Below are 27,902 nucleotides of genomic sequence, written 5' to 3'. Positions count from 1 at the left end.
CTTAAAGTTGCATAGCCATATTTCTTATATTTCCGAAATTACAGGGGTGCAAAATGTGTATTTCTAGAAAATTTGACCATTTTTTTTACCTTTGACTTACAAGAATTTATCAAGAAAAATAAGTTTTCATGCAATACCTAACCTAAACCTAACATGACTCTGGAACCCATTTGCAGCCCATTTTCAAATTTTGTAGTTATTGAGTAATTGTGTACTGAAAAAAATATCCCCCTTTTTAGAAAATGTGCTACCCAAATTTTGATTTCACCACCTTCAATTGATTTTTACCCTGACATAGGCATGTAATATCTCGTGTGAAAGAGTTCTTCAAGACCTTTCCAACGGTGTCTGAATCACTTCTACAGGTGCTCTGACTGCCGAAATATTGCGATTTAAAATTAACAAGATTGGAAAAATATTGGTCGAAATCGCACATTTTGCACACTTGTAAATTTGGAATTTCAAAAAAATATGGATATGAAAGTACTACCTCAGGTGGTCCTTTCAGTACGCCAAATTTCAAATGAATCAAAAAATGAAAAGTTGAGGACCTTGTTGATTTGACATGGAATGACCCCTACATTTAAATGGACCTGAAGGAAATTAGTAAAAATGGTCAAGAGTAGGCTGACCTTACCCAGGATTGAGGCAGATGGAAGCATATTTTGCTGCGGGGATAAACCTTCTGGTTTGTGTATGCCATAGAGCCTCTACCTATCTATTCAATGGGTCTTTGTTTCAAATCCACTTTATGCACAGCAGGGTGAGAAATCCTGGGTATACAGGGGGATTTTTCAACAACAAAATTTTCCGAGGGGAAAGTTTTTGTTGTAACAACAAAGATTAGGAATTAGTCTTGACTTCAAATACCGAATGAGGATAAATCGAATCGCACACAAAAGAATGAAGGATAATGTCTGCCTCCATGCGTGTTTGTAGGTGTCGAATTCTAGTTGATTTATATTAACAGAAAGCAGAAACTAAACAAAATCTTAAACATAATAAGAATAACCCATTTCAACAATTCTTAAAAAATAATTGACATTTTTAACCAGTAGATAAATTAATTAGTTTGCTACTTGATAAATATCCGATATATATATAAAGGTACGAAATAACTTCTTTTATTACATATATACGTATTTCAGTGGCGTATGGTGACTGGATTATCTCATTACGACACCTGGTTCTAGGCTATATAAGAAGAGAGAAGACTAGGCTATGTATAAGTGGTTAGACACTCCCATTTCGCTCCTTTTCGGCGTCTTCAGGGAAGTAACGTTTCCATGTTGCATCAGGTTGCAAACTACTAAGAAATGAGGTTGCCAGCTCCAGAATCGCGATCGTCTTCCTATTGGAATGAGTACATTTATTCATAATTTCTAATCGATTTCTCTTCTGTATTATACTCTCTAGGCTTCAGGCTTCGCAGATAGCGCAGCTAGCCTACAATATACGCCCCTGACGTATTTAAATATTTAGAAATTTCCTTGTTTATGTATATGTGTACATGTGTGTGTGTGCATGCATTAATATAAACCCTCTTTTCCCACCAGTCTTCAAAAATTTCGTACCCTGTTGCACACACAGCCTAATCGGGACTGGATGTACAATTAAAAGTAGGATCCGAAACACTGTATGCCTCCACCGAATACTGAAACCAGGACTCCTTGATTACAAGGCCACAACGCAACCACTACGTCATCAGGGAGGCCTCTATGTAGCAAGGAACTATACTGCAGTTTAACTCTGGCAACTGATACCTGTATTCCATAACAACAACTTCTAGAAGTATTAATTTTGAAAGTGGGCCAAACTCCGCTGACTAGGTGTTCAATACACGCAACGTACCTCCTTGGATAATATTTAGTCAATTCCAATGTTTGGAAAGTAACTTTTCAAAAGTAACATCGTTACATTACTTGAAAAGTTGCGAGTCGTTATTACAGTTACTTTCTGTTGGATTTTTTCCCCCATGAATTAAACTCAACCAATAATCATTAATTGTAATAAAATAAATATACGAAGACCTACATATGTTTAATTTATGGTGTTGGTGCATAACATATATATTATATAGTTATATTATAACAACAATAAAAAGATGGAACAAAACACTGGAGTCTTCAAGTACAATTTGAAATGACGAATCGTAATCGGATTTTCCAAATTTAGCATGCAACAAAATCTTGCTTCCTTGCCTTGGGTAGTTCCACGAAAATTATTTCATCTTAGCATCTAGAGAAGACACACAGTTGAAAACAAGGTTCTCTTCCCCCATGTTACAAATTTTCAAGTTAAAAAAATTAAGTGTCGTACAGTAACCGTTGATAAGGTTACTTCTATTGCGAAGTACAGCTGCTTACTTTTAAAAGTAACTAGTTACAGTTAGAATTCCTACAAGTATCTAGTTAAATGCAAACACTAGTCAATTCTCAATTGAATATAAGGCTGGTTATTGTGATGCTGTGAATTTTGTTAATTCAACTCAAAATGCAAGAAAGCAAGCTATTTTTCTTCTCAACAAATCTGCACAGAGGTTGAGCAGGTAAAAATTTCAGAAGTTTATCCAGATTTTTTTATGTTGGGGAAAGGGTGGGTGTACGGCCGTTTTAGGGAGGTGTAAAGGCAAATATAGTGCCAAAATGGCCATAAAATTGGTCTCTGGAAATACATTTTGGGGTTGTTGGATAAATAACTGGGCAAGTTATAACTGAAATAGCTCCTCCCACTAGAACCAAACCAGGAAACACAATCCCTACTTGTCTAAACACGTGACTTGTTTTGAGGTTTTGAATCGGCATTTCACACGCGAACCCACAACTTCGGCAGGAAAGCGAAGGTACTATTACAATAAATCGATTCTATCAATGGGAATTCCGCAAAACATTGCTCTGTTTGTTCGTATCATTTAGTAGAGCACGTTTATCTGCCTAGGAACTTCCACATAGAAAGATTTGCAGTGCGAGACGAGTCACACAAGGCAATTTCTTTGGATAAAACATTTGATCTTTATTGCGTAACCAACAGCAACTGAAATGTGTCACTAGTTTTATTGCGGGATATTCCGCTTTCGTCATCGGCATCGCCATTTCTCTCTGTTCTGCCCACACTTAAATGTAGCACAATATCTTAAACAATGATGGCGTAGTGTTGAAATACCATGAAAATTCACGTGCATGCATCCTTCTGCTACGAACAATACTGCATTTGTATGAAAGCTAAAATGTCAGAATAAAAATGATTTTACTTGTTCCAAAATGTATGCTTATTTATGTTTAAATGAGGATAAATTGGTAACTGGAAAGTAATGTAATGTAATTGTGGTGTCATACCTACTTACAATGGAAAATACATATATTACGTATATCACATATTTTACTCTCTCCTGATGAAGTAAACGTTCAGGTTCGAATCCGGCTTTTGGTGTATCTTCGAGACTGTCCCTTCACCAATCCCATGATGGTTCATTATCATCGTCGCGATAAGCCAAATGTTGCAGAAAAGCGACGCAAAATATGGAAACTAAAGGCAAAACATATCCATTCAGAACTCAAAATTCGAACCCGATACCCATGGCTTCGCACTACATCATCCTAACCACCACACCACGTATGCTACAATACTTTAATACGTGTAACTTCCAGTTCTCTTCTCCGTTTTATGTGATTCATGATACTATTTTGTTTACAGGTTTATCAAAAGTTTGTAATTTATGCTTGTTTGACTGATTGACTTATTTTGCTCCGACTTTTCTGTCACTTTTGGCTAATGGCGACGATAGAATGAATTGTGATAAGATGAAACAAATGAAGGGACAATCACAATCGTACAAGAGAGCATAACTCCCACAGAGGAATACACTGGTTGAGAGTCCAAACGTCAGAACCTCGTCTGTGTGCTAAATGCAGTACAGGGTGTGCTACGTGGAAGAGGAAACTTATGTAAGAACTCCATGCGATTGATTTATTAAGATTTTGTGTCTACACTGGGGTTCTAATTCGAGATTCCTTAATTACCAACTTCAGATTGAGCACTAGGATAGGATACGTACACTGGCCTCAACAAGTACTCCGGCACTTTGTTTCTTTATACAGCATATTTGCAGATGATACAATTCAGTACACACGTGTATCAATCAATATACGCTGTATAAAACACACCCTGTACGGTATGTGTGTTAGGTTAGGGAGGTTTTGTAATTTTCATCTATCGTATTATATGAACGTGTGGTTTCATAATTTCATTTTATTACTGTGACCGATAACTTTACTTATCTCTAATTGCTATAAGGAGAACGGGTAGTTCTTAAAGAGAAACCGCTTTAAAAAACCTTCTCCATGTGCGCAGCACTATTTGTGAAAGTCCATAACTAGCGATGTAGTCTCTATACTGGCAATCCCTACAGAAGGCGAAGATTGTGTGATCAGCACCATCCTCTGAACGAATTTTCTCCTTCAGGAATACTCCACATTCGCGCCATACAACAAACGAAAAGTTCCCAGCTCTCCTGTCGATCGAACCCGAATTGCCCGCACTATAGCTACGCGACTTACCGATCTATCGCGACTTAAATCAGTGTCTCTAACTTGGTGGTGCCATAAATCAACCCCTTGGTTATAAAATGGTGCTTTATGCTAATGATTCTTCATTTTACAAGCCACTATGTAAACATTATTAATTCTAAAGAGTTTGTGGTGTATAAATATTTCAATCATGTGACTCCCGTTGAAAGCAATAGCTAAATGAAAACACGGGGCCATTATTGATTAACAGATATATATGGAATCGAAAGGGTAAGTTGGTATAAAATAAGTATGTCAAGGTCATCATATCAATCGCCGAATTGGGAACACAATTCGAATCCTGTATTGATATATCGCCGAAAAGGTAAATGCAAAGGAAAATTAATGCAAATTAGTTTAATATTCAGCTTCAAACATGGAAGAAAAATTGCGCTAGGGGAAAACGATCACTATTCAAGACGGAAAACTTTTAAAAACATGATAGCAAGAAAAGGAAATTTCCTTCGCCAAGATCGGTATTTTAGCCCTACGAATAGAAGAAAAATGGCAATATTATGTGTCACAGAGCTAGGATAGTGTCTAATGTTACTAATACGGTGGGAAAACTGGTTTTCTAGCACAGGAACCCTACACGTTATTTTAACTGCGTCTTGAAATGGAACGAACGTTCTCCTAATGAAAATTGTGTATATCTTATGCAACCCATTTTGCACTCGAGCTGCACAGAGAAGCCTAGTTACAGGGGTCGAGAATTATTCAGGTTCGCTCCGTCACCGGTAGCGGGACTGGTCGTGGAATAAAATACGACCCAGAATCAGTTTATGACGGTCGTAAACCGAGGTTGTGCAAGATTCACCGAGAAGCTAAGCAACGCATGCAACCTGTCACGTTAAAATCCTGGAAGGATACGGAAAGGTGTGAAAAGATAAATGGAATAAATTTTACCTGTCTGGCCCTTTCCAAGCGTTTTCTCCAGTCTGTATGGACCAACATATTGCTGGTGGTCCGAAGAAGGGTTGTTCTCCTTTTGCATGATTTAGGGTCAACATTAACCTTCCCCCACAAAATCCACACCGCACCGTTCCCTCACTTCACCAAACTCAACACCATGTTGGCGGCTGCCATCTTGGCTCATTCAACATACGGGCTACAGGACGATTTCCCGATTCTGCGCTCGCCTGCCTTTCCACCGTGTACCGTACTCTTCGAATTGGTCCTGCGAAACGGTGAGTGCACGGAGGTTGCTCGCGAACACGTTTCCTGTGCCTTTCAAGACTCATCCTCGCTGCGAGCGTCGCTTCGGAAGCGAATGCGTTGGCGAGGAGCCGTCGCGCAGCTACCCACGTCCGCGGTCATGTCGCCGAAGAGAGCGAGTTGGGAAAAGAAATCTATCGCTCCCCCCGTCGATTTACGATTCCCCACTTGCACTTCCACGCCCAGCGAACCGAGTTTCAGCAATGGGTTTACAGATGGCTCTGTATCGATCGCCCAGTGGCGTCCTCGTATCGTTCGGCCGCAGTGTTTCCAAATTCGGCGAAAACTCCCTCCTCGGGTGCACACTGTTCGATTGATCTATTCTCCGGCATTCGTACACCCGAAGGTTTATTGCCACAGCAACGTAGTTCCATCATCCTACAGATCAGGTTTCCAAACAAGGATACTCTAAACTCCTACATGACCTGCCCAACGAAGTCCTTTTAAATCATTCTAATTATATCAGGGGGTGAATACTCATTATGCACTCCACTCCCGTGTAGTATCATTTCTGAAGTCCAACTGTGTTTCTTAAGAATTTATTTCCAAAAATTCTTAATTTCTATTTTAGTGTTAGGGAGATTTCAGACCGAGGCGGCAGGCGACACGTGTCGCTTAAGGTTTACGTCATGCCGCTACGGCGTGAAACGTTGCTGTTAATTGGCTCGCTCGCAAGCGACATGTGTCCCCTGTCGCTTGGGTCTGAACGCAACGGAGAATTCACACCGAAGCAGCAAGCGACACGAACCTCTCCAGACTAAAGCAAAACATTCACGGCGCATGCACGAACAACAAATCGAGGCGACACGATATACGCTATTAATAAAACTAACAAGCCAGAGAGACAGGCATCCGACAAGCGGCACGTGCAGCTTGTCGTGTCTCTTCGGTTCGAAAGGTTGCGTTGATTACTGAGGGTTCGCTTGTCGCATTGATCTGAAATCTCCATAAGGGACCACGTTGCCTCACAAAATTACAGGCATAATTGTTTGCATATTTTAACCATTGGATTATTTGACATTAGATGAGCGTATAACATTTGTGATTTCGATTGATCGATTATTAAAAATCACAATCGGTGCACCAGCGCTGAGGCTATTTGCACCTTTCTCCTACAATGGGGACAAAAGCTTATTGACGAAAAGAGAATTTAAGACAGGGATTGTTTGGTTTATTTTACTTCGCTATTCTGCCACTTTTGACTAATCGTGAAGATGTGGATGAGTGATGATTATATAATGAAATTGATTGAGGGACACTCACAAAGAACACCCATGCCCAGGCCGAGATTCGAACACACAACCCCTGGAGTTGTAGTGCGCTCTGCTAACCACTCTGTCATGGAGGTCGGAAAAGTCAGGGAATTAAAAGAAAAATATTTTGACTACAATAAGTATTATTATCAAGAGCAAAATAAAACAATTGTAAAAACCAAAATCACTGCGACACTGATGAAAATTGGTGCTGCACAGTGGCCCTCAGCACCAGTGGCGGCGATTGGGGTGCAGTTGCCTTCTCCCCCACTTTTCGCCACTTTTGCCCCCGCACTATGCTAAATCTTATCAACAAAGGGAAATATACTTTGCCCCCTCCCGGTTTTGGAACCCAATCGCCGCCACTGCTCAGCACATATACGGACTAGAGACAACACACTCCCCCACCCAAAAAAAAAAAAAGATTATACTAGTTGTGGCTCCAGGTGTCAGTCTCGTTTACGTGCAAGAACAAAATCTTGAACTTCAAGTAAATGTAGATGGGGGAGACCAGGCATTTCTTTTTCATATGTTGACATTACGGAAGACCCTTTCTAACCAGGGGGCCTCCTCTTCGTGGGAATGGCGTGGCATTAGCATAAAGTGGACTTAAACTTTGCAAGTTCTCCATTCCTTGCACAGACACTGCCGGATTTCTGACAGTGCATAAAATACCTTAGTTTCCGCCGCCACTGGACTTAATCACAATCACCGATATCAAAAGCAAGTACGTTTACTGTAGAGCAGTGGCTCTCAACTTGCGTGAGCCCGTGCCCAGTAAATGCGCTTTTTAAAAGCCTATACACAGATCCCAATAATCTTACTCGCAAATAGGTTTCTTATTTTTCTTAACCTTATACATTAATGAATATGTACTCTTGAAATTTATATTAACAAATTATGGATATAAATAATTCCGGCTCTAACTCGAGAAAGGCCCAACCGTCAACCTCCAAATTTGGAGGGGGGAAGCAACGCGCACCTCGGTTAGATTGTTTCCACTGTCGGGAAAGCATTTCCTGTTATCGCAGTGAAACCCGAACAAAATGTCTTCTTTCCAGGGGTTGCCAGCTTGGGCTGTAAGTGGCAAACTTCAGGGGAACCTCTCGCGATGCAGCATAATTGATGCCATGTGCCGATAACGGTCTTAAGTTTTTCGATGTGGGTTCTATCTAGGGGTGGTACCGAGACAGACCTCTGTAAATGTAGACGGAAAAGATACTTAGTGTCCGAGACTGACGGTCTCTTTCGAGACTTGGCTACAATACTAAAATAATACCTAAACCAAATTTAATTTACTATGCGACTTCTGACATACTAAGAGATCTGCCAGATTATTTATAGATAACAGTTGGGCTGAAAAGTTCGTAGGCTAACATAGTAAAAAATATTTTTTTGACAAAATTCGATTTTATTATTCAATATAGTTGCCTTCGAGGGCGATACAACGATTATAGCGGTCATACAATTTTTCGATGCCATTTTTATAGTACGATTTCTCTTTAGCCTCAAAATAGACCTCAGTTTCGGCGATTACCTGATAGCATTCTTTTAAGGTCTGCAAACAGGAAAAAGTCACTGGGGGCCAGATCTGGAGAATATGGTGGATGGGGAAGCAATTCGTAGTCTAATTCATATAATTTTGCCATCGTTTTCATTGATTTGTGACACGGTGCATTGTCGATTGTGAGCACGCGCGGCACCCATTTTGCACACAGCTTTCGCATGTTCAAATATTCATGCACAATATGTCCAACACGTTCCTTTGATATTTTTAAAGTCTCAGCTATCTCGATCAACTTCACTTTACGATAATTTAAAATGATTTTCTGGACTTTTTTTATGTTTTCGTCGGTAACAGCCTCTTTGGGGCGTCCACTGCGTGCATCGTCTTCGATGCTCATTTCGCCTCGTTTAAATTTAGCAAACCACTTCTCAACGGTTGATTTTCCTGGTGCAGAGTCCGAATAATGTTTATCAAGCCAAGCCTTGGCTTCAACAGTATTTTTTTTCGCCAAAAAGCAATGCTTTATTAACACACGAAATTCTTTTTTATCCATTTTTTCACAATAACAAAAGCTGCTTCACTCACAATGCTATATCTCACGAACTAATTATCCGGCAGCTGTGAAATTTATACACGTATCTTTTGAAGGTTAGTACTAAGTAAAAATCACATGGATTTAATTCTAGTAACGCCATCTATGAGTCAGCCTACGAACTTTTCAGCCCAACTGTTAAGTTATAATTTTGTTTACAGCAATTCTAAAGTCGCTCTATTAGAGGCACCTGTGCTACGAATTTGCATGGACATTCAGGATAAAAAATCCCGCTGTTGAGGCCTCGTAGCGTCAAAACCGAGACAGTACCAAATCTCGTCTCGATACAATGCCTAGTTCTATCACATCTCTCCAGTAACGGCGTCAGATGAAAGAGGGGGGGGGGGTACAATTTGGTCGATAAGTTCGTTAAAGAAACCTAGATATACAAATGCTCCTTTTGTCCAAATATTCGTCTTTTTATAGTAGTTAGAGATTTATTAAATGTGACTGCAACCAGGAAATATATCCCCTTTGTGCCCCAACTACTATGGCTCAGCTCCGCCACTGGGTCCAACATTCTACAACAATTAAGATCGTCTGCTAGCATTGTTTCCATTTGGTTATTTAACATTGTCAATAACATCGAATACATGAAGATTGTTGAAGAAACATTCCTGGGCACACTCGAAATTCCTCACAACGAAAGGGGAAAAAATTGAACTGGGACGGTAAATATCCCGCCTTCCCAAGGGAAATTATTCTCTTTGAGGTTGGAAACACTGCTCTGACACTACTGGAACGGCTACGTGCGTGCGTGATGCGAACATACGACGTTTTTCGCAGACACACGAACGGAGGGACTTCTTTGCTTTTTGGACTAATTCCCTTTTGCGTCCGCCTCGATCGATATCTGCATTTTCTTTTAAATAGTTACGCAATTCTCCAGTCAGAGCAACAAGCCGGGAAGTGTGGTGGTGACGTTCTGCGTAGCCCGCAAACCACATGGCCAGCCTCGGGAGTATTTAGGTAGTAATTATTGGGCAGACATAGGGACGGACCGGGTGTAAAATTTTGTTCTGGCATTTCTGCAAATCGGGCCCAGAATCTTAACACGATAAGGAATCATGTTTCAATTTTTGTTGCAAATTTGCTACTTACATGATATCAGGGGGCGGAAACTATTTAGTAAAATGGTTCAAATTACAGATTTAACTGGCCAAAATACAAAAGAAACCCACCAAATACTGACCAATTTAATTACAGTCTATCGATAAATTAGCATTTTAAAAGTGAAATAAGGATTGTATTAACAAAAAAAAATCTGCCAGCCAACATGGTCATACCCAATTGCATAGCAGAGAAAATGAGACAATATTCTTTAATTTTTATTACAGTAACCCCCCCCCCCCGCCAGTTATGTAAGTAATCCGTTCCGTAAACCTTTACGTAAGTCGAATTTGTAATTGCTGAAGTGTAACTTCGTAAGAAACTGCAATATTTATTATTATGATTATATATGTATATTATTTACACAGTATTATTTTATAAATGAAACATCATGCAGCAGTATTTACTCGGATATAAACTATAAAAGTATGAAAAATATATAAAAGGATATAAAAACAAACTTAAATCACACTTTTCAAATTAAAAAAAAATGTCTTGTGACAGCTACGTATAGTTATTACGTAACTGCGAATTTACTTAAGTCGCGTATATGGGTTTGTTCATGTTTTATACTCTATTTCCTACATTTTAAAATCTCACAGTCCCAGCGATTAGAATATAAAATTTCACAAGAAAACAATCTCAACCTAGAAAGAATGAAACATTAATTATTTATTTCGTTCATCGAAGAGCAAAGGTTAATTGTCCGTACACTGCTGAAATCCATCTTAAAGGAACATTGCCTACTGAAACGTATTAACTTCTAGAATGACAGCCAAATCAGGATCCACAGGTTGCTGGAGGTTCTGCAGCACTACAGTGTTTGTAAATACGTGCCCCGATTAGCCGCTCTGTGCATAAAGTGGAGTTACAAAACAAACTCAAACAACATCTCTGTTGCTTTCACGACCAGATTTAGGCCTACGTCTAGTAGGCACGTATTTATACATGTGGAGACCTTGCCTCAGTAATTAAATAACAGGCATTGTTCTATCTTAATGTCGTAATACTTCTATCATTAGTAACCCACGTTTTTTTACCACTGTGCACAAGTTTTACTAATATACACGAATTTTTGCACAATTTTAGCGTAAATTTATCTTTCCCTAGTTATAACCGTGAGCCAGCTTAAGTTAGTTTTTTTTTTCTTCTTCGACCATTAAACCATAACTTCAGACCTGCATGATTAAACTAAAACCCCATGGCTCAACAGCCCTCTAAGGGCTAAGACTACCCAAGCGGCTTCTTCATTGAGTGACGCGTGGTCAGCGCATTGACTCTCATCACTGCTATTTCTGGCTTTCGAGACCGCAGTCCGCTACTTCTTTTCAAGTAGCTTCCCGTTGTCGTCACGAGGCTGGAAGTTTTGGAGCTCCCATTGGGAATCAAACCCGGGACCTCTCGCTCCAATTTAGTCTAGGGAAGCATAGCTTCCATAGCATAGCTATGTCATTATCATTAAACATATCAAAAGTCACCACGAGCCCGACGTGTGCTACCGTCACCATGTTGAAAATGGTCGCCAGTACAAGCAAAATACAGAGAAAATTTATTAACAGCTTGTCAATTCACGTCAACTCCCTTGCAACTCCTGAAGTGGAAAATGTTAGCCGAGAGGATGCTCCAATTGTGCCGATGAGACAGCTGGGCGGATGCTTTGCGAAAATTTTGTAGAGTGCGCGTCAAATCTCCTGCATATGGCGACAGCCCATAGAAGCGCACTGCAGCGGTGCCATGTCGAAATCTCACTAAATCGTGTACCTGGCGAGGTGAAACAGATTCTGAACTAGGCAACGCCGCACGTCTGTGATTCGCTGGTGCTGTTCAGCCGTTCACGGCCATATGCAGGAGATTTGACGCGCACTTTTTTTTTTCTAGCTGGGGCGATACCATTCTCACATACGCATTCACTTCGAACAAATCAAGCTACTGTCGCCATATGCGAGGACATAGGTTACTATAGGAATAATTTTTATCCGTTCTCGACCCGGCCAAAACGCGAAACGATAGTAATTTTCTAATTTATAAATTATAGAAAATACAGATATAAAAAATCGTACGTACACTGCAGTATGTATGTACGTAAAGACCCTCTCGTTCATTGCTATTTCGGCTTTCGACGCTTTGGTCGGTCTTTTTTTTTAGTGCATGTATAACAATTGTTATTAACATGAATTGTAGTCAGGCTGCTTCTTGCGTATAAAGTACAGCACCCCGAGCGCCTGCTGAGAGGTTAATCATGTGATATTCGCTTCCGGCCCGTGCGCACGTTCGTTGTGCGTGGCACCGCTGTAATTTAATATTGAATTGTTATCTAACATATTAAATTCCCCTATAAATTCATCTCGAACTCGACCGCCATGCTAAAACAAGGTCGTCGGTACAGGCAAAATCGGCGAAGTGCTGAAAAATATTCAGAATAAAATAAAAATTGACAGATAGCGTCCCAAAGACTCGGCCGCCATATTGAAAAAATGGCTGCAGGTACAGCCTAAGGCACATTGTCCACCGCTATCTTCATTCTTTCTCTTTTTACTTACATCCTGTACTGTTTTAAGCAATAGAATTCTGTCATTTGAAGCAGGTGCTGTGCCCTACTTATTTACGTTTTTATTTCAATTCATTATCATCACATTGTGGAAATGAGACTGAATAAAGATGAAGTACAATTCGCCTACTATTTATTTTGCCGTTGAGTGTACCGGCAAATTAGGCATTGTTGAAACAGAGTTCCAAGATTAAATTTAGTTTATTAAAACCACAACAAAAACAATAAACATTTTGCTGTTGTAACGTAGTATGAACACCAATAAACAATAAAAATCGAGGACCCGCCCACAAATTATTTCCCAGAACCAGTGATGTCTTTACGCCCCCCTTATATGCAAAGATGAAACATTCATTAGGTGATTGAAAACGATTAGGCTCGAAAGACTCCGTTGGTCGATAAGAACCCACTTCCCGCAATTTTCCAGTGTCATCGATGCGCGAAATTAGCTTGTGCGAAACTGACAAGTTAAGAGCATTGTAGGAATTCGCTAAAAGTTTCTCACCACCCGTGTAATTAGGTACGAAGCGGGACGACCTATTCTCTCTCTGTACGTGCTCTCGAATTGTTTATATTTCCCTTCTCTTTGGAAGGCCGCCAAAGAATAGACGGTCGACAATTAAAAAAAAAAACTGCTATTTTGTTCCGTGCGGAATTGCAAACGGCACGGAAATGGCGTGTCAATGAAGGATGGTGAGTGGGTCTATTTTTATCACCTGAGGCCATTGAAGAGAATGTCCATGGCTTAAGGGCGACGAAAAGATCGAAGCCTATTAACTACTGTTGGAACTGGAGAACATGAAGAGAGGAGAGAACATTCTCTTTTCACAACTCTATATTATTTAGGTGCTACTACCTGAAATAAAACATTTCTAAATGCTTTTCTTTCTTTTTAGTTTTCATGCGATTGTATGGTCGGTAGCATGGGCGTATCCAACAGACATCCCTGTGGGAAACAAGCAGTGAAAAAAATATAATTTGGCTCATTGCGCTTATATACGTGTAACGAACCCGTCTCGTCACAACTTGTACGAGTCGCACCTCTATTTTTGCGACCTTTCTGATAAAAATATGTAATAAGAAATGTATCAATTTAAAAACAGGTTACACCTCTAATTTGGTAAACTTACTTAATATTTAATGTAAGAATATACTTCAAATAGTTTATATTTCTTCCACTTGCTTACGCTAGCGTCGCCGACCCAATATAAAGGCGAGAGCGGGGCTACCAGTTCAGTTTGACTCCGTCTGCGGACGAGAAAAGTAGGGCTCTGCCTACGGGCAAGAGGTAAACTCCTCCTAACAGGAGAGAGAAAAAGATATCCCACTCCACCTTCTGGCGAGAGAAATTTACTCCACTTTAGTGTAAGAGAAACCCACTCCGCTTTCGGGCGAGATATATTTAGGTAACCAGACCTTTTTCTATCATAAAACCCTGTCATCTCGACGTTGGAGATGGTAACAGCGAAACTCCGTCTCCTCGATGCTTAGAAATTCGCTTCTTAGAATCTATTCCTTAGTTTTTGGCCTGTTACTCCTACATGGAAACAAAAAGCCGTTTCCAAAATTACACTAATCTTTCTCTTTTAGATGCTTTGTTTATAAACCCTTTGTGATTGTTTTCTAACAAGAGTACTAGGTATCATATATGAAGTTGTATGGGTTTACCTGTTCCCTTTTCTTTAAGGGTTAAAAGTTTTTATAGTTCAACTACAAAAGGCCGTAACTATATAGAGAGACCCAAATAAATATATATATATATATATATATATATATATATATATATATATATATATATCTTATCTGTGAAACTATAAGTTGGATGTATAAACCTACTGTAAAAGGGTCTAAGTTCAGTTTGTGATGAAATAAACCTTTATATGTTTAGTTAATTTTGAGTTGTCAATGAACTTAACTGGTCAACTAGGTCATAGACCACTAAGTGCTCGTTTTTTTTTCCCGAACCCTGAGTAAAATAGTCTCTCATGCCACTGCTGGAGAAAAAGGTTAGCATTATGGGTAGACTTGAAACACTTAGCTAACTAAGCTATGGTCCTTCCCCCGAGTGTTGCATAAGTTGGAAAGTTTAAATAAGTATCATTCCGTTTTCAATAATTAAAAATAAAGCATTGCCACAATTTCGAAGTATATATTCCTTGCCCTCTGGGAAAGGTTTTGTCTTCACCCCTCTGGAAAAAAAATTCTGGGTACGCCCATGGTCAGTAGCCGCAGTGATCCAGTCGAACTGACATTGTTCCTTCACAAAGCAGCTCTGCAGTTCAGCCATCCTTTATTCAATGAATACCTACCTGGTAGGTGGCCAGAGCATGGTGCTGATCACATCACCTCCAGTATGGTCAAGATCAAGATGTGTGAAACTGTACTTCACAAACATTATGTGCCTTCATAGCACGGTGCAATGTACAGAGAATAGCTATGGGTCATTCCACGTCAAATCATCCAGGCCATGTCACCCACCATCTCCGATTTTGATGAAATTCGGTATACTTATAGAACTTTTGATGCTAATTACAAAAATGACAACTTTTTTAAGATAGGTCAAGGGGTTCAGAAATTACGCGTTTTAAAAAATCTATGTGTACGCCACATATGGCTCCACTTTGAATGACACGCATTAGGCTATAAATTATAGTATCTTCTCTCAGGTTTGCCGTAGTCACTTCAAGTTTCATTTCTTTTGCTCAGGATAGTGTAAGTTTTCATTTAAATAAGGTTTCTGATCAGTGTATCAATAATCATGTATTTTATGTATAGTTTCATGCATTTTTTTAGAAAAATAAATAACCAACTTCAAGAACGAATTTCGTGTAATGCCCCCCCTTCAATTTCACCCAAATTTTATATACATGTAGCTGAGAGTGGGTACTAATGCTTGATGGAAAATTTGGGATGGGCGGTTCAGAAACAGGGTGATAAAAAAATCATTTGCATTAAAAGTTAATCTTATTAAAAATACTTATGTATTTAGCACAAAGTCTGAAGTACACTATGTTCTGAGGTATAATATTCAAAATTTCTGTTCACTATGTGTAAAGGTAAGCATAGGCGTAACCTGGTGGGGGCAAAGGGAATCATTTTCCCTATCCAAAATTTATAAATTAATTAAAACCTACAAATAATAATTGCAGTGGAACCCCGATTTCAAGTTCCTCGATTTTACATTCAATATTGGTGGTCCCAACATAGCAAATTTTCCTCGGTTTTACATTTTCTCGCATTCTAAGTTTTTTCAGCTTGGTCCCCTGAACAACGTAAAATGGAAGTTCCACTCTATCTAAGTTAGTTTCAACTGTCTTCAATTTTTTTAAAAAAAATATAATCATAGTCATTAGCATTCCCAAGCTTAGCAAACTTTCTTCGAGAACATTCTTCTTTTTGTGCGTTTTATCTCAATATGGATTTTTTTTATACTCTTCACGGAGATTACAACAGATTTGGTGGGTTAGTAACGGTCCGTTCCAGGATTCGGCCAGGGAAGCTAGGGGAATTTATGAGCCAAGAGCTCGACCTAACATTACCTGGTCTTGTTTACCCGTTGCAGTTACCAATGATCAGATACTTAATTTCTTAATCTTGCAGATAAGGGAAACAAATAGAGATTTTTAACATATTTAATTAATGAACAACTAAACCTAGCATACTTACACGAAAAGGATACACATGTCATAAAAAGGATACACTTGTCATAAAAAGGATACACTTGTCATAAAAAGGATACACTTGTCACATGTAAACCAAAACGTATCTCCAATTGACACTTTAATAAAACTGGCACTTGTACCACACACACTTGTACAACTTCATGGTACCTTACTATCCCGGGTTCGAACTCTTATCACACAAGTCTTAACACACTTCTGTACCGTATCAGTTACTTGCGCACTCTTGTGTTCTTAACGCATCTTGGAGAGTAATGCTCCTTTTCGAGCCTTGTCACACACTGTCCTTTCTTCCAAACTATTTCCCAAAAACTGTAGATTTTGGTGGATCACGTGTCCCCCTGGCCCAATGAGATTGTCCGGCGTTGTTTTGACCAAACCGTGAGAACAGAATCTCCTGGTCATTCTCTGGACCTACAGTTTCTGCCACATGTTACCTAAATTAGTTCGGTGGCGATGGACCGTGTCCAGTCGAAGGGATACAGGGCCCATTTGTCACTTCTCGCATTCCTTTGTCCTGGTCCCTCCCTGGGTGGGGAGAGAAGAGTCTACACAGAAAGAAACTTGGTTCCCAACTTTCCGAAGGAAAGTATTTTCAACATGCAGGAACATAGAATTGCTATAAGATACATAATATGAAGTAAGAATTAATAATACACATTTGTGCTGATTGAAGTTTTTCCAAATGGAGCTTTTCTTGCCACATACCTGAGAAAATCTCCTTGTGATGGGGTGGTTGGAACACTTAGAAGATTTGCATGGACATCAACAGTATCAAGTAACAAGTTCAGCAATGAAGTACCAATTCCATAGAAATAGTATTAGAGGCATACATTTCTTATTAATCACGTAAGGTGAAATGATAACAACCAGCAGTACAATGTGTCAGCGATTGCAAAGTACTATACAACAGCACCAGGAAGATTAAGTATGCACTGTTTTGAACTTAGGCTACAGGTTATTTACAGTGTTCGGTAAGTTACTTTTTACAAGTAACCGAGTTTCAGTTAATCATTTAAAAAGTAACTCTGTTACAGTTACTGGTACTTTGAAAGTAACTGAGTTACTTTACAGTTATTGTGAAAGAAACTTACAGTTAATGATCATTGATTTGTGTAAAAATTACAAATTGTGTTTCTAGTACATAATCCGTATGTCTTCATATACCCACATTACTACTGCAAATAAATGACGAAACACGGAATCAACTTTGCTTGAACGATTTTAATTAAGAAATCATTTGTATGCTGACCACGGTATTTTGAATATGGTGTCATTGATTCCACTTGCACCTATTTCTTTCTCCTCCATTCCAAGTTCAACAAAATCCAAAGATCCACTCCTTCAACGATGACTGTTTCCTAGCTCGACAGTCCACCTAAAACACTGAAGTTTTCACATACAAGTAGATATGAATTGAAGTAAAGCATAGAATCCTTGACAGGCCAGCAATTCCAAGAAAATCCTTTTACGTAGCATCCAGAGAAGGTACAGACATATTACAGTTGGGAACAGAAAATGTGAACGGCACAATTTATAGTGCATGGAATTTTGGCAATGTATAGAATACAATCGAGTAAGTATTTTTCGGTACTATCTTCATGGGCGTAACTTGGGAACTATCTTTGGTTGAGAGAATCAAAGTTTTCAGTCCCATAAAAATAGTGTCAAAGATTATTTACTAAATACATTTGAAAAATCACAATAATTACTCTGTTTTTGTTTGTTCCTCAAGTGCCAGGAGGTTCACAAAATATATTTAACTTGTAGGTTTTAATTTATCTATAAACTTTGGATAGGGAAAATGATTCCCTTTGCCCCCACAAGGTTACGCCTATGCTTACCTTCACATATAGTGAAGATAAATTTTGAATATTATACCTCAAAACATATTGTACTTCAGACTTTGTGCTAATACATAAGCATTTTTAATAAGATTAACTTTTAATGAAAATGATTTTTTTATCACCCTGTCTCTGAACCGCCCATCCCAAATTTTCCATCAAGCATTAGTACCCACTCTCAGCTACCTGTATATAAAATTTGGGTGAAATTGAAGGGGGTGCATTACACGAAATTTGCTCTTGAAGTTAGTCATTTATTTTTCTAAAAAAATACATGAAACTATACATAAAATACATGATTATGATTATTGATGCACTGATCAGAAACCTTATTTAAATGAAAGTTTATACTATCCTGAGCAAAAGAAATTAAACTTGAAGTGTCTACGGCAAACCTGAGAGAAGATACTATAATTTATAGCCTAATGCGTGTCATTCAAAGTGGAGCCGCATGTGGCGTACACATAGATTTTTAAAAACGCGTAATTTCTGAACCCCTTGACCAATCTCAACAAAATTGTAATTTTTGTAATCAGCATGAAAAGTTCTATAAGTATACTGAATTTCATCAAAATCGGAGATGGTGGGCGACATTTTCACAAAATTCTGGATGATCTGACATGCAATGACCCCTATTTGAATATTAGTACTTGCTAGGATGACCAGACACAGACATTCAAAAAGGAGGACAAAGCATGGTGAAAAATTGCAGCACATTTGCTATGACCATTAATTTCATAAATATATAAAATGTGCTTCTTCCAACATATAACAACAATCTATTCCAGCCTGGATCCCTATTTTTCCAAACAATATTGTTCCTGTTTATAGTACTTCTCCTCCTTTGTATAGACTTAGTGCAACTGTACGTAGGTTGGAATTGATTTTCTGTGGAGTGAGATACCCAACTAAAATGCATCCCTACCAACTGTAACTTCTAGATCTGCCACTGTTTTCCAGTTTCGGGATTTGAACCAGGGACCTTTTGCATCGTAGCGCTGTGTGCTAACCACTCTGTTACGGAGGCTAACACTTTGGTATTTCATAAATGTAAATATTACTTAATAATCAAATTTCTCATTACGTATTTCTGTGTCACGTATGTATGACTCGAAAAGGAACTGCAGTCTGGGATGCGTTGAAGGCTCATTTGGACAAAATGATAGTGGTTGAGCTCCCAGGTGCTCAATGAGCATTGCTAGAATACTTATCGCACCTCAAGTGATTTGCTTTACATGTAAAATAACACCTGGTTGATCGTTATGGGTTGAAGCATTTTTCCAAAAAAGGAGGACATTTACCAATTCTTAAAAAATCCACCCAGATGCCGGACAGACACCTAAAATGGAGGACATGTCCGGATAAAAGAGGATGTCTGCTCACCCTAGTACTTGCTAACTGATACGATTCTCCAGGGAAGAAATCGACACACTTCAGTACAAGCTTTACTTTGGTGCTATCAATTCAATGTTTTCAATGTAACAACTGCAAAACTACATCAAGGGAATGGATATCAGTAGATCTAGAATATTTAATAATAAGAGAAAATCTAAATATTTTAATATTCACTTCATGGTTGACACATTCAATATTACTCTGGTGTGTCAAAATACTGCAGCAACTGAAACCCAGTGCCTGCAGCAAACGTAGCAGACAAACTGACTACACCAGTGCTCCTAGTGGTACGCAGGGAAACAACAGGAACATGAAGCCAGCCCAGCAGCGAAGCAACAAGTTCACAAGTAGATGGTGGTAGGGTCCACCAAAATTCATACAATCTTTAAAAGTAAGTCTCGCAGAAAGAGTTAGTAATTCATTTACAGGTATGTTATCTATTATAAAAGCACATATTTTATTCCCCAAACATAAATATGTATTTTACTCAATTGTTCTATTATGGTGATATGACTGCATAATGATGACACTGAAAGAGCAGAGTATCACTTGAATATCGAGACCTCATATTTCTCAAATCCACAGATACTCCTTGAAATAGGATATGCTAGTAATGGTTAGTTAATCTTTCTAGTAATTCTGCTTGATTATCAGAACATATTCTAACTTACCTGTAGATCCTCGTTGGAACTTGCTGCACTGTTGCTTGGCGTGCGTTTTTTGTTCGTAGTTCTCTGGCTGCCGCTAGGTGCACCGTGAGTCTTGGTGTGTCGTCTGCTATTTCCAGGCCTGGAAATAGCAGACGACACACCAAGACTCACGGTGCGCAGACGACACACCAAGACTCACGGTGCACCTAGCGGCAGCCAGAGAACTACGAACAAAAAACGCACGCCAAGCAACAGTGCAGCAAGTTCCAATGAGGATGGTGGCAGTGGCCACTGAAATTAATCGAAAAAGAAGAAAAAACAGCTTCGCGGATAAAAGTGAGTACTAGTTTCTCCGTATTTATATACTACCGCGTCTCTCTTTTCCCAATTATGAATTACCTGTAGACATAAGTAAAATATTTCTCAATTGATATTTCTCAAAAATAACCTACAGTTGAATATTACAAAACATATCTAGTTTTCCAATTTCTCATCTGCAATCAACATGGAAAGCTCCTTAATGCAAGTGGGTTTAGTTAACAGAACTGATTGCAATCAAGTGACATTATTACAGTTGGCTCAGTGACAAATATGATGTACAAAACATTTGGTCATGGTGCAAATTAATGGGAAATCAAAGGTCCAACCTTAAAACAAATATTCCTGATTAGTATATGTTCATGTCTGTAATGTTATTTTAAGTGTTCAGCATATTCATATCGGATATGCTGATTTTGCATTCCTCAGACAAACATTTAATCTTCACAACTCTTTATCGTACATGCTGGAGGATGATTACAGTGTTTTAACAAAAGTTCTTGGATTTTTGAGAAGAGCGGGCCTCTTACACTGTTTCTGAGGAAGTTTTAGGACCAGCTTTACCTTCATAATGTGCTGTTTCTCTTGTACAGGTCTTTTTACAACGTTGCCCTTTTAACCTCTCAAGGGGCTCTTAACACCCCTTTTTTAAAATTTTAAGGTAAGGGTTTCAGACGATATTCCTAGTATACATTGATGGTTGCAAAATTGCTGTGCTGAAGAACTAAAAATAAATTGATCCATTCATTCCTTACAAAAGCGTCGAGGCACAGAAAACAACCAAATATTGAAACCTACCTGGGCTCTTCAGAAATTGAGAAAGAATTGATGATGTTACGTTAGATGAAATGGCTAAAAACAGGTTAAAAACTTTAAAAACTCCATCAACATCAAAAAAGTTGGGCCTAGCCAGTTCCTCTCTTATGTCAGCGAGTTTTCAAAATAATTATTTCTAAGCCTTTACATCATGCAACACCATTCCCTTCTCAATCCCTGAAGTACAACCCACAAGAGTTTTGAAAATTTGGATTCAAGCAATATAATAACATATCCCATTTAAAAATTCACCCAATAGAAAATAAAATCGTGTATTAAGATTATTATAGGGCAAAAGACAAAACTGTAACGGTTTCCCACCAAAAGAGAAGACCACAGTAAGGGGCTGTTAGCAAACCACATCAGCAAATCTGCCACAGCTGTTGTCAAAACTTACCACACCCCTGCTGAAAGGATCAATGGCCTCTGCATGTAATGTTTTCCCCTGCAGGAACACCAGAGCTCTCTTGATTGCTTCTGAAGCAAAGCAGATGACGCGAGAGCATTAGCAACACTATCCATGTGACTTGGCAGGAAGCCTATATACCGTAGTTATGCCTTTTGGCCCATAGCAGCATTTTACAATTTAACTTTGAAACATTATCTAAGAAAGGATCACATGTCTTTCAAAGATGTCTCAGAATATAAAATGACGTTAAAAATTTTTTTAACGTTAAAAACTGTACTTACGTATGCGAGTATGTTGTTCCTATTTTTCTTTCTTTAGAACTATGTTTTGGAGATTAACTATCCCCTTCTTCAGGTTCGTATAAAAAAAACAACTAGGTACTTAGCATAGTACCACGTCGAAATGTAATAAAAGGATTGTGGACAAGGGTTGATGTGGATACATTTAAAATATTACATCCTCGCCCCAGGCGTATATAAAAAGCTCGTCGTTCAGTTGAGCAGGAATGGCCGAACCTGCAAGTTGCATATAGTGATACACACAGGTTTTTTAGTTTTTTAAAGTTTTTAACATGAGAATAGGTTTATTGTGGAAGTTTTTAGTGAACGACAAGCTTTTTATATATGTCTGGGGCGAGGATGTAATATTTTAAATGTATCCACAACAACCCTTGTCCACAATACTTTTATTACATTTCGACGTGGTACTATGCTAAGTACCTAGGTTTTTTATATGAACCTGAAGAAGGGGATAGTTAATCTCCGAAACGTAGTTCTAAAGAAAGAAAAACTGGAAAAACATACTCGCATACGTAAGTACAGTTTTTAATGTTAAAAAAATTTTTAACGTCATTTTATATTCTGGAATTGTGAGTAATACACACCAAACCTACAAAATTCCACAGATGTCTCACTCTTTCATTTAAAAGCAAGTAAAGTAAAAGGTTCAATGCAAACACCTTACCTTGTTCACTGAATATCTTAAACAGTACATTCACTCTTCTTACAAGTGTATGATTTCCCCAAAATCCGAGATGATCAATTGTTTGTGACAAAATCCTTACCTGTATAAATCCACGCACATAAATAACAACACACACAAAAAAAAATTAAAACACAGATGTTTGATTGTCACTACAAATTGGCAGTCATAGGTCGTACACAACTAAATGGTGAATGTAAAATGGATAAAATTTAAGCTAATTAGGATGTTTTCCTCTGCTGTGGAGGCAGAGGAGGGGGACAATACTAGAGAGGAGGACTGACTATCTGGAAACCATCACCTCCATACCTGTTACCCATCAGGAATCATCACTGTACTTGTGACTGTTGAATACTGATTGTTTAACAAAAACACATAACAGGAAATTAATCAAAATACTTTATGATTAATTATGCTCATATGTGGCAACATTTTGAGTTCACCGAACTTTGCGACTTGATTGACTTATTTGGTTAATTTTTACTTTGGTGTTCTACCACTTTTGGCTAATCACGAAGATGAGGATGAGTGATCATGAATGGACATTCACAAAGAACATTCATGCCCAGGCCAGGATTCAAACCCGGGACCCATGTTGTCGTAGCGTGCTCTGCCACAGAGGCCAGCCAAAACTTTGTGACCTTAATTGCTGTGAATATAGAGTTTTTACAATCTACCATAATAATAATAATTAATGTTTTAATCTAAGTAGTGGCAGTGGTCCAGTCGGTGGAGCATCTGACTACAACATGGGGAGACTTGGGGTGCGAGATCTAAGGTGGGGAATTTTTCAGTCCTTCTCCCTACATAAACATTTATGGGATTCACCTAGCTTCTAATAAATGGGCACCTGGAAGGGAAAAAACTCTAGGGGATAACGTTGTTCGAGCATGGTGCTGATGACATCACTTCCATAAATGTCCAACATCGTGAATACGTGTGACATTATATAATATGTGCCTTCATAACGTGGTGCAGTGAGAACCGGGAACTTTATAGTTTAATCTAGTATTCGGCAAGTCTAGATACAGTGAACTATAAGGAGGACCAAAGGCAAGAAAAAGACCTTTATCTGGTTTCATAAGTGTGTTCACCACAGATATAATGTCAAATATCACATTTTCAACATTCGGTAATGCCGGATTTCATTTTAATAGAACGTTTGTTTTTATAGCAAGAAGTTAACAAAGCATTGTTGCCAATGATCATACTTAGCCTTTATTTCTTTTCATTACATAAACAACTAGCAGATTCTCTGTTTCAGTAGAAAAGAAATAATTTGCATAGTTACATAATATCATACCACTTTATAAACATTCCCTTGAAGCTGAGTATTTACATTTTAAGACATATACATAATAAAGCTTTCTTAAAAAATAAAAAAGATTAGTGATGTTTTCCAAGTATTCCAAGGTGAGGTACCCCTTCACTTCCAACTTGTTGAAATATGTAACTTTCACACTTACTTCAACAAATAATGATAAGAGATGTTAGTTGCAACAAGGTTTTACTAGTAAAATACTGGATCCTCGCTGGAAAAAATATGACTCTATATTAATAATAACTATGGTTAGTACCATGAAATAAATTACACTTTATTTTGCATATTTCATTAATTTTTCCATAAAGGTGGAGAAAAGATGTCTAGTGTCTAGTGAGGGCCTCTCTAATAGTGTAGTGGCTAATGCTGTTACCTTGTAATCATGGGTTCGATTCTGGTGGAGACACATAACTATGTACGTCCAGACTTTATTAGCCTACAAGACATAAAATGAATTTCACAAAACAGTAGAGATCAGACAGAAAGTATCAGTTTGAATTCAATCACTGTTACTGGACAAAACTTCCAGAATACAGGTATTTTGTGGAAGCCGCCAAAATGTCATGTGGCACTTTCACAGTCTAAATATTCTGAAAATTATGAAAATGCAGAATATATGGATGGGTATATGGATGGATAGGCAGACACAGTGTATAAGGGTGCTCCTTTTATATTATTATTTTGCTGGTTAGTACCATTACGGGTTCACTCATAGTCAAATGGTAAACACCCTCACCTTTGGTGCGAGCGGTCGTTATGGGACCCCCAGAAATTTCTCTGTTGATCCAGTATCGTGAGGAAAATTGGAGGGCTACTTGAAATTAAATGAAATGAAAGGCAAAAAAAAATGTGTGACTGACCACACATCACCCTAAGAAAAGCTGCTTGGCAGGCACTGGCACTTAGAGGGCTGTTGCACCATGGAGTTTAGTCAGTTTAGATTAGTACCATTACCAAGGGTTCTCCCTACTGTTTTCAGGTATTTTCAAATAAATTTCCAGACCATTCAGTACTATTTTAACTACCTTTCATTTTGGTTATAGTATATCTTTTTTTAAAAAAAGTGTAAATAGGAATGGAAAGGTTCCGGTTGAAACAAACCTCATTTGTTGAACTTTATTTGCATGCATACAACAACCTGTTGCTTCACATTAAGGTTTCAAAATATGTGGAAAATTCCTATTTACTACAAATATGACAACAATCTTTAATGTTTCCTGACTTTTCAAAGTATCTAAACATTTTTATGGAATTCCTGACTTTTCTATGACTATCTTTGTCACAAATTTTCCAGACTTTCGAATATTTCCAAGTCAGTGGAAAACTTGTTAAAACATGTCAAGTGGCAAAACTACTAAAATTAGCCAATGTTCAAATCGTGGATGTTCACTTCAAGGAACAGAAGATGTAGAACTCTATTTTCCTTCTGTTCATTTTCTATGGTTTCCTGTGTCCTTGCAGAAATCCTGTTACCAGCACAGTTCAGCTTGCAAACAACTTGTGAACTGAAGCTCATCTGTTTTCCACATTAGGGGTGAAATGATTACAATGTATCAGATCCGAAACTATCAGTTGCAATTTAATCTCCAATACTGACAAACATTTTCCGTATTGGTTAGTGTTTTCCAGGATCCACACAAATTCAATGTGTCACTTCACGGAGTCTAAATATGCAAAATGCATAATTTTCATTATTTTTGCAATCACATTGTGGGAAGAAATTGTTTTTGAGATTAAATATTTATCTCATGTGAAATTATGAATATTTTAAAGAAAAACCATGGCAGAGAGTTCCAATAGCAACTTAAAATTTAAAAATTTATAAATATTCTGAACTACTTTGAATCATTGCAATTTTCAAGTATTTTTGGTATTGGTGGAAATCTGTTAGAGTAATGGCATTGGTATCAGTTCAGCCCTCTTGAAAACATATTAGACCCAGATTATAGCAGTCAATGTCTAGGGAGTATAGACTCAGAATGCCCTTGAAAATACAAAAGCAGACCACTTTCAATGTTTTCTTGAACCAATAACGATTCCAGGACTTATACTGATTCTAATCGATGCTAATACTTGAACACTGCAACAATTTAAATTGTTCAAAGATATTGGTAAATGCTAATATGGTACATAAGTATTCCACTGTACCTTTATCATATTTATTTAAAATATTCATAAGTTGACATATGGGTTAATCAAAATATTATATCTGCATTAATTATCAAAAATTATTTTTGCCACAGAATATTAGCATGTAGTTAATGATTTGATTTAATTTATTTAATGTCACATTCCTGTCACTTTGGGCTAATCTCTACAATGGGGATAAATGGTAATAGATGAAATGGGTGAAGAGCCAATCACAAACATATATGGATGACACAACATAAGCTGCACAGATGGATGTAAGGAGTGACCTTCCATATCGTACACCCAATTGTCAACCTCACTTCCACATAGTACACTCTGGACTGCTTTTTGCAGACTAGCGATGCAATTGTGTGTGTTGTTCTGTTTGTTGTCCTTATGTGCGCTGAGTGGCCCTTTACAGCCTCAGCTTATAACCGGTGAGAATATTTTAAGATTTTAGTTATGCGACACTATAGTTTTGTTTCATGTTATGGTAAGGGGCTGGACCCTGCATAACGTGACAGGTGCAAAATAGCCCAAGTGCTGATGCACCCAAAGTTTTAAATTCAAATTCAAATAAGCTGCACAGAGGATTATACTGACTGTGAGTCCAGCAGGGAGGGTGCTAGAGGGGGCTGAAGCCCCCCCCCCCCAAAGCAGGTCTCAGCCCCCTAGATTTTTGTAGTAGGGTAGACCCATTTCGATCAAAAACTTAAAAAGTAGAAGTATACGTTTTCCATTACAAAATTTCCATTTGGGCTAGTACAGTGTTCAAGTACATTTTCTAGTTCAGTTAGATCACAAGGTTATTTTATTATGATGTGTTCTAAGATCAAGAAGAAGGGCAGCTAAATGTGTACAATTATTAGCATCTATAAATCGTATCACTACATTTCAGAATAGGCCTAACAGGCGTGACAAATGATTTTTTATAAGTAGGACGACGTTTAAAATCCAAATAAGTATTATGTTTCTTTTCTGTTTGCTAGTTCCTCATTCGAGTACTGACTATAGGGCAAAAGGTTTAACCTGGCACGGCTCCTGCCAAAACCTTCTCCGTTGTCTGCAGGTTGTTGTTGCCACTGATTTCGGCACAAGCGAGCAAACATGGCGACAGGCCAGACTGCGAGCAGTCATTTGCGGGTGCAAGCACAGATGTCTCCACCACCAGAACATTCACGTCCTTGACAACATGGCAACAAAGGACACGCGAAGGAAGCGGCGATCCCTGGTAGGCAGAGGACAAAGCATGTGCTGTCTGCAAGGCTTATGCCAATGGTTGAAAACATTCACATGATGCCCGGGAAAGTCTGCTAGCAGAAGGAAATCTACGGTTTGGTGCGAACTGCGCCAGGTTCAACCTTCTGCCTTATGGAAGCAGTAGCTCTCATCCCGATTAGCCTCTGTGCATATAATGGACCTTGATACAAATTCAGTCAACTAATCATTGCAATACAGTGCGAAAATCAGCATGCTTTGGCAATTTTTTTGCTCACAATCCTAGTCCTATATGTTAATTAATTATCATTTGTGAGTTTAGAAAATAATTTATGCAGTATTGCCATAGT

General features: G+C 38.3%; 2 protein-coding genes across 5 annotated transcripts in view; both read right to left on the bottom strand.

The window, feature by feature from the left end:
* sff (BRSK family serine/threonine-protein kinase sugar-free frosting) overlaps window positions 1-5,798 on the bottom strand; it is a 58,133-nt gene extending 52,335 nt beyond the window's left edge. Inside the window, exon 1 of the mRNA XM_083120955.1 lies at window positions 5,472-5,798. Within this exon, the coding sequence (XP_082977081.1) occupies window positions 5,472-5,559 (88 nt within the window). The 5' untranslated portion in view covers window positions 5,560-5,798. The remainder of the gene's footprint in view (window positions 1-5,471) is intronic.
* Window positions 5,799-24,113: 18,315 nt separating this feature from the next.
* LOC145987283 (copper-transporting ATPase 1-like) overlaps window positions 24,114-27,902 on the bottom strand; it is a 58,689-nt gene continuing 54,900 nt past the window's right edge. For all 4 annotated transcript variants that reach the window (XM_083121798.1, XM_083121797.1, XM_083121800.1 and 1 more), the window contains one exon: window positions 24,114-24,415. In XM_083121798.1, the coding sequence (XP_082977924.1) occupies window positions 24,394-24,415 (22 nt within the window). In that variant the 3' untranslated portion in view covers window positions 24,114-24,393. The remainder of the gene's footprint in view (window positions 24,416-27,902) is intronic.

This window comes from Lepisma saccharinum, chromosome 4 (assembly GCF_977018435.1).
Source record: "Lepisma saccharinum chromosome 4, izLepSacc3.1, whole genome shotgun sequence".
Classification (NCBI taxonomy): Eukaryota; Metazoa; Arthropoda; class Insecta; order Zygentoma; family Lepismatidae; genus Lepisma; species Lepisma saccharinum.
The sequence above is the reverse complement of the archived record's forward strand: the minus strand, read 5'-3'. Positions and strand labels throughout refer to the sequence as shown.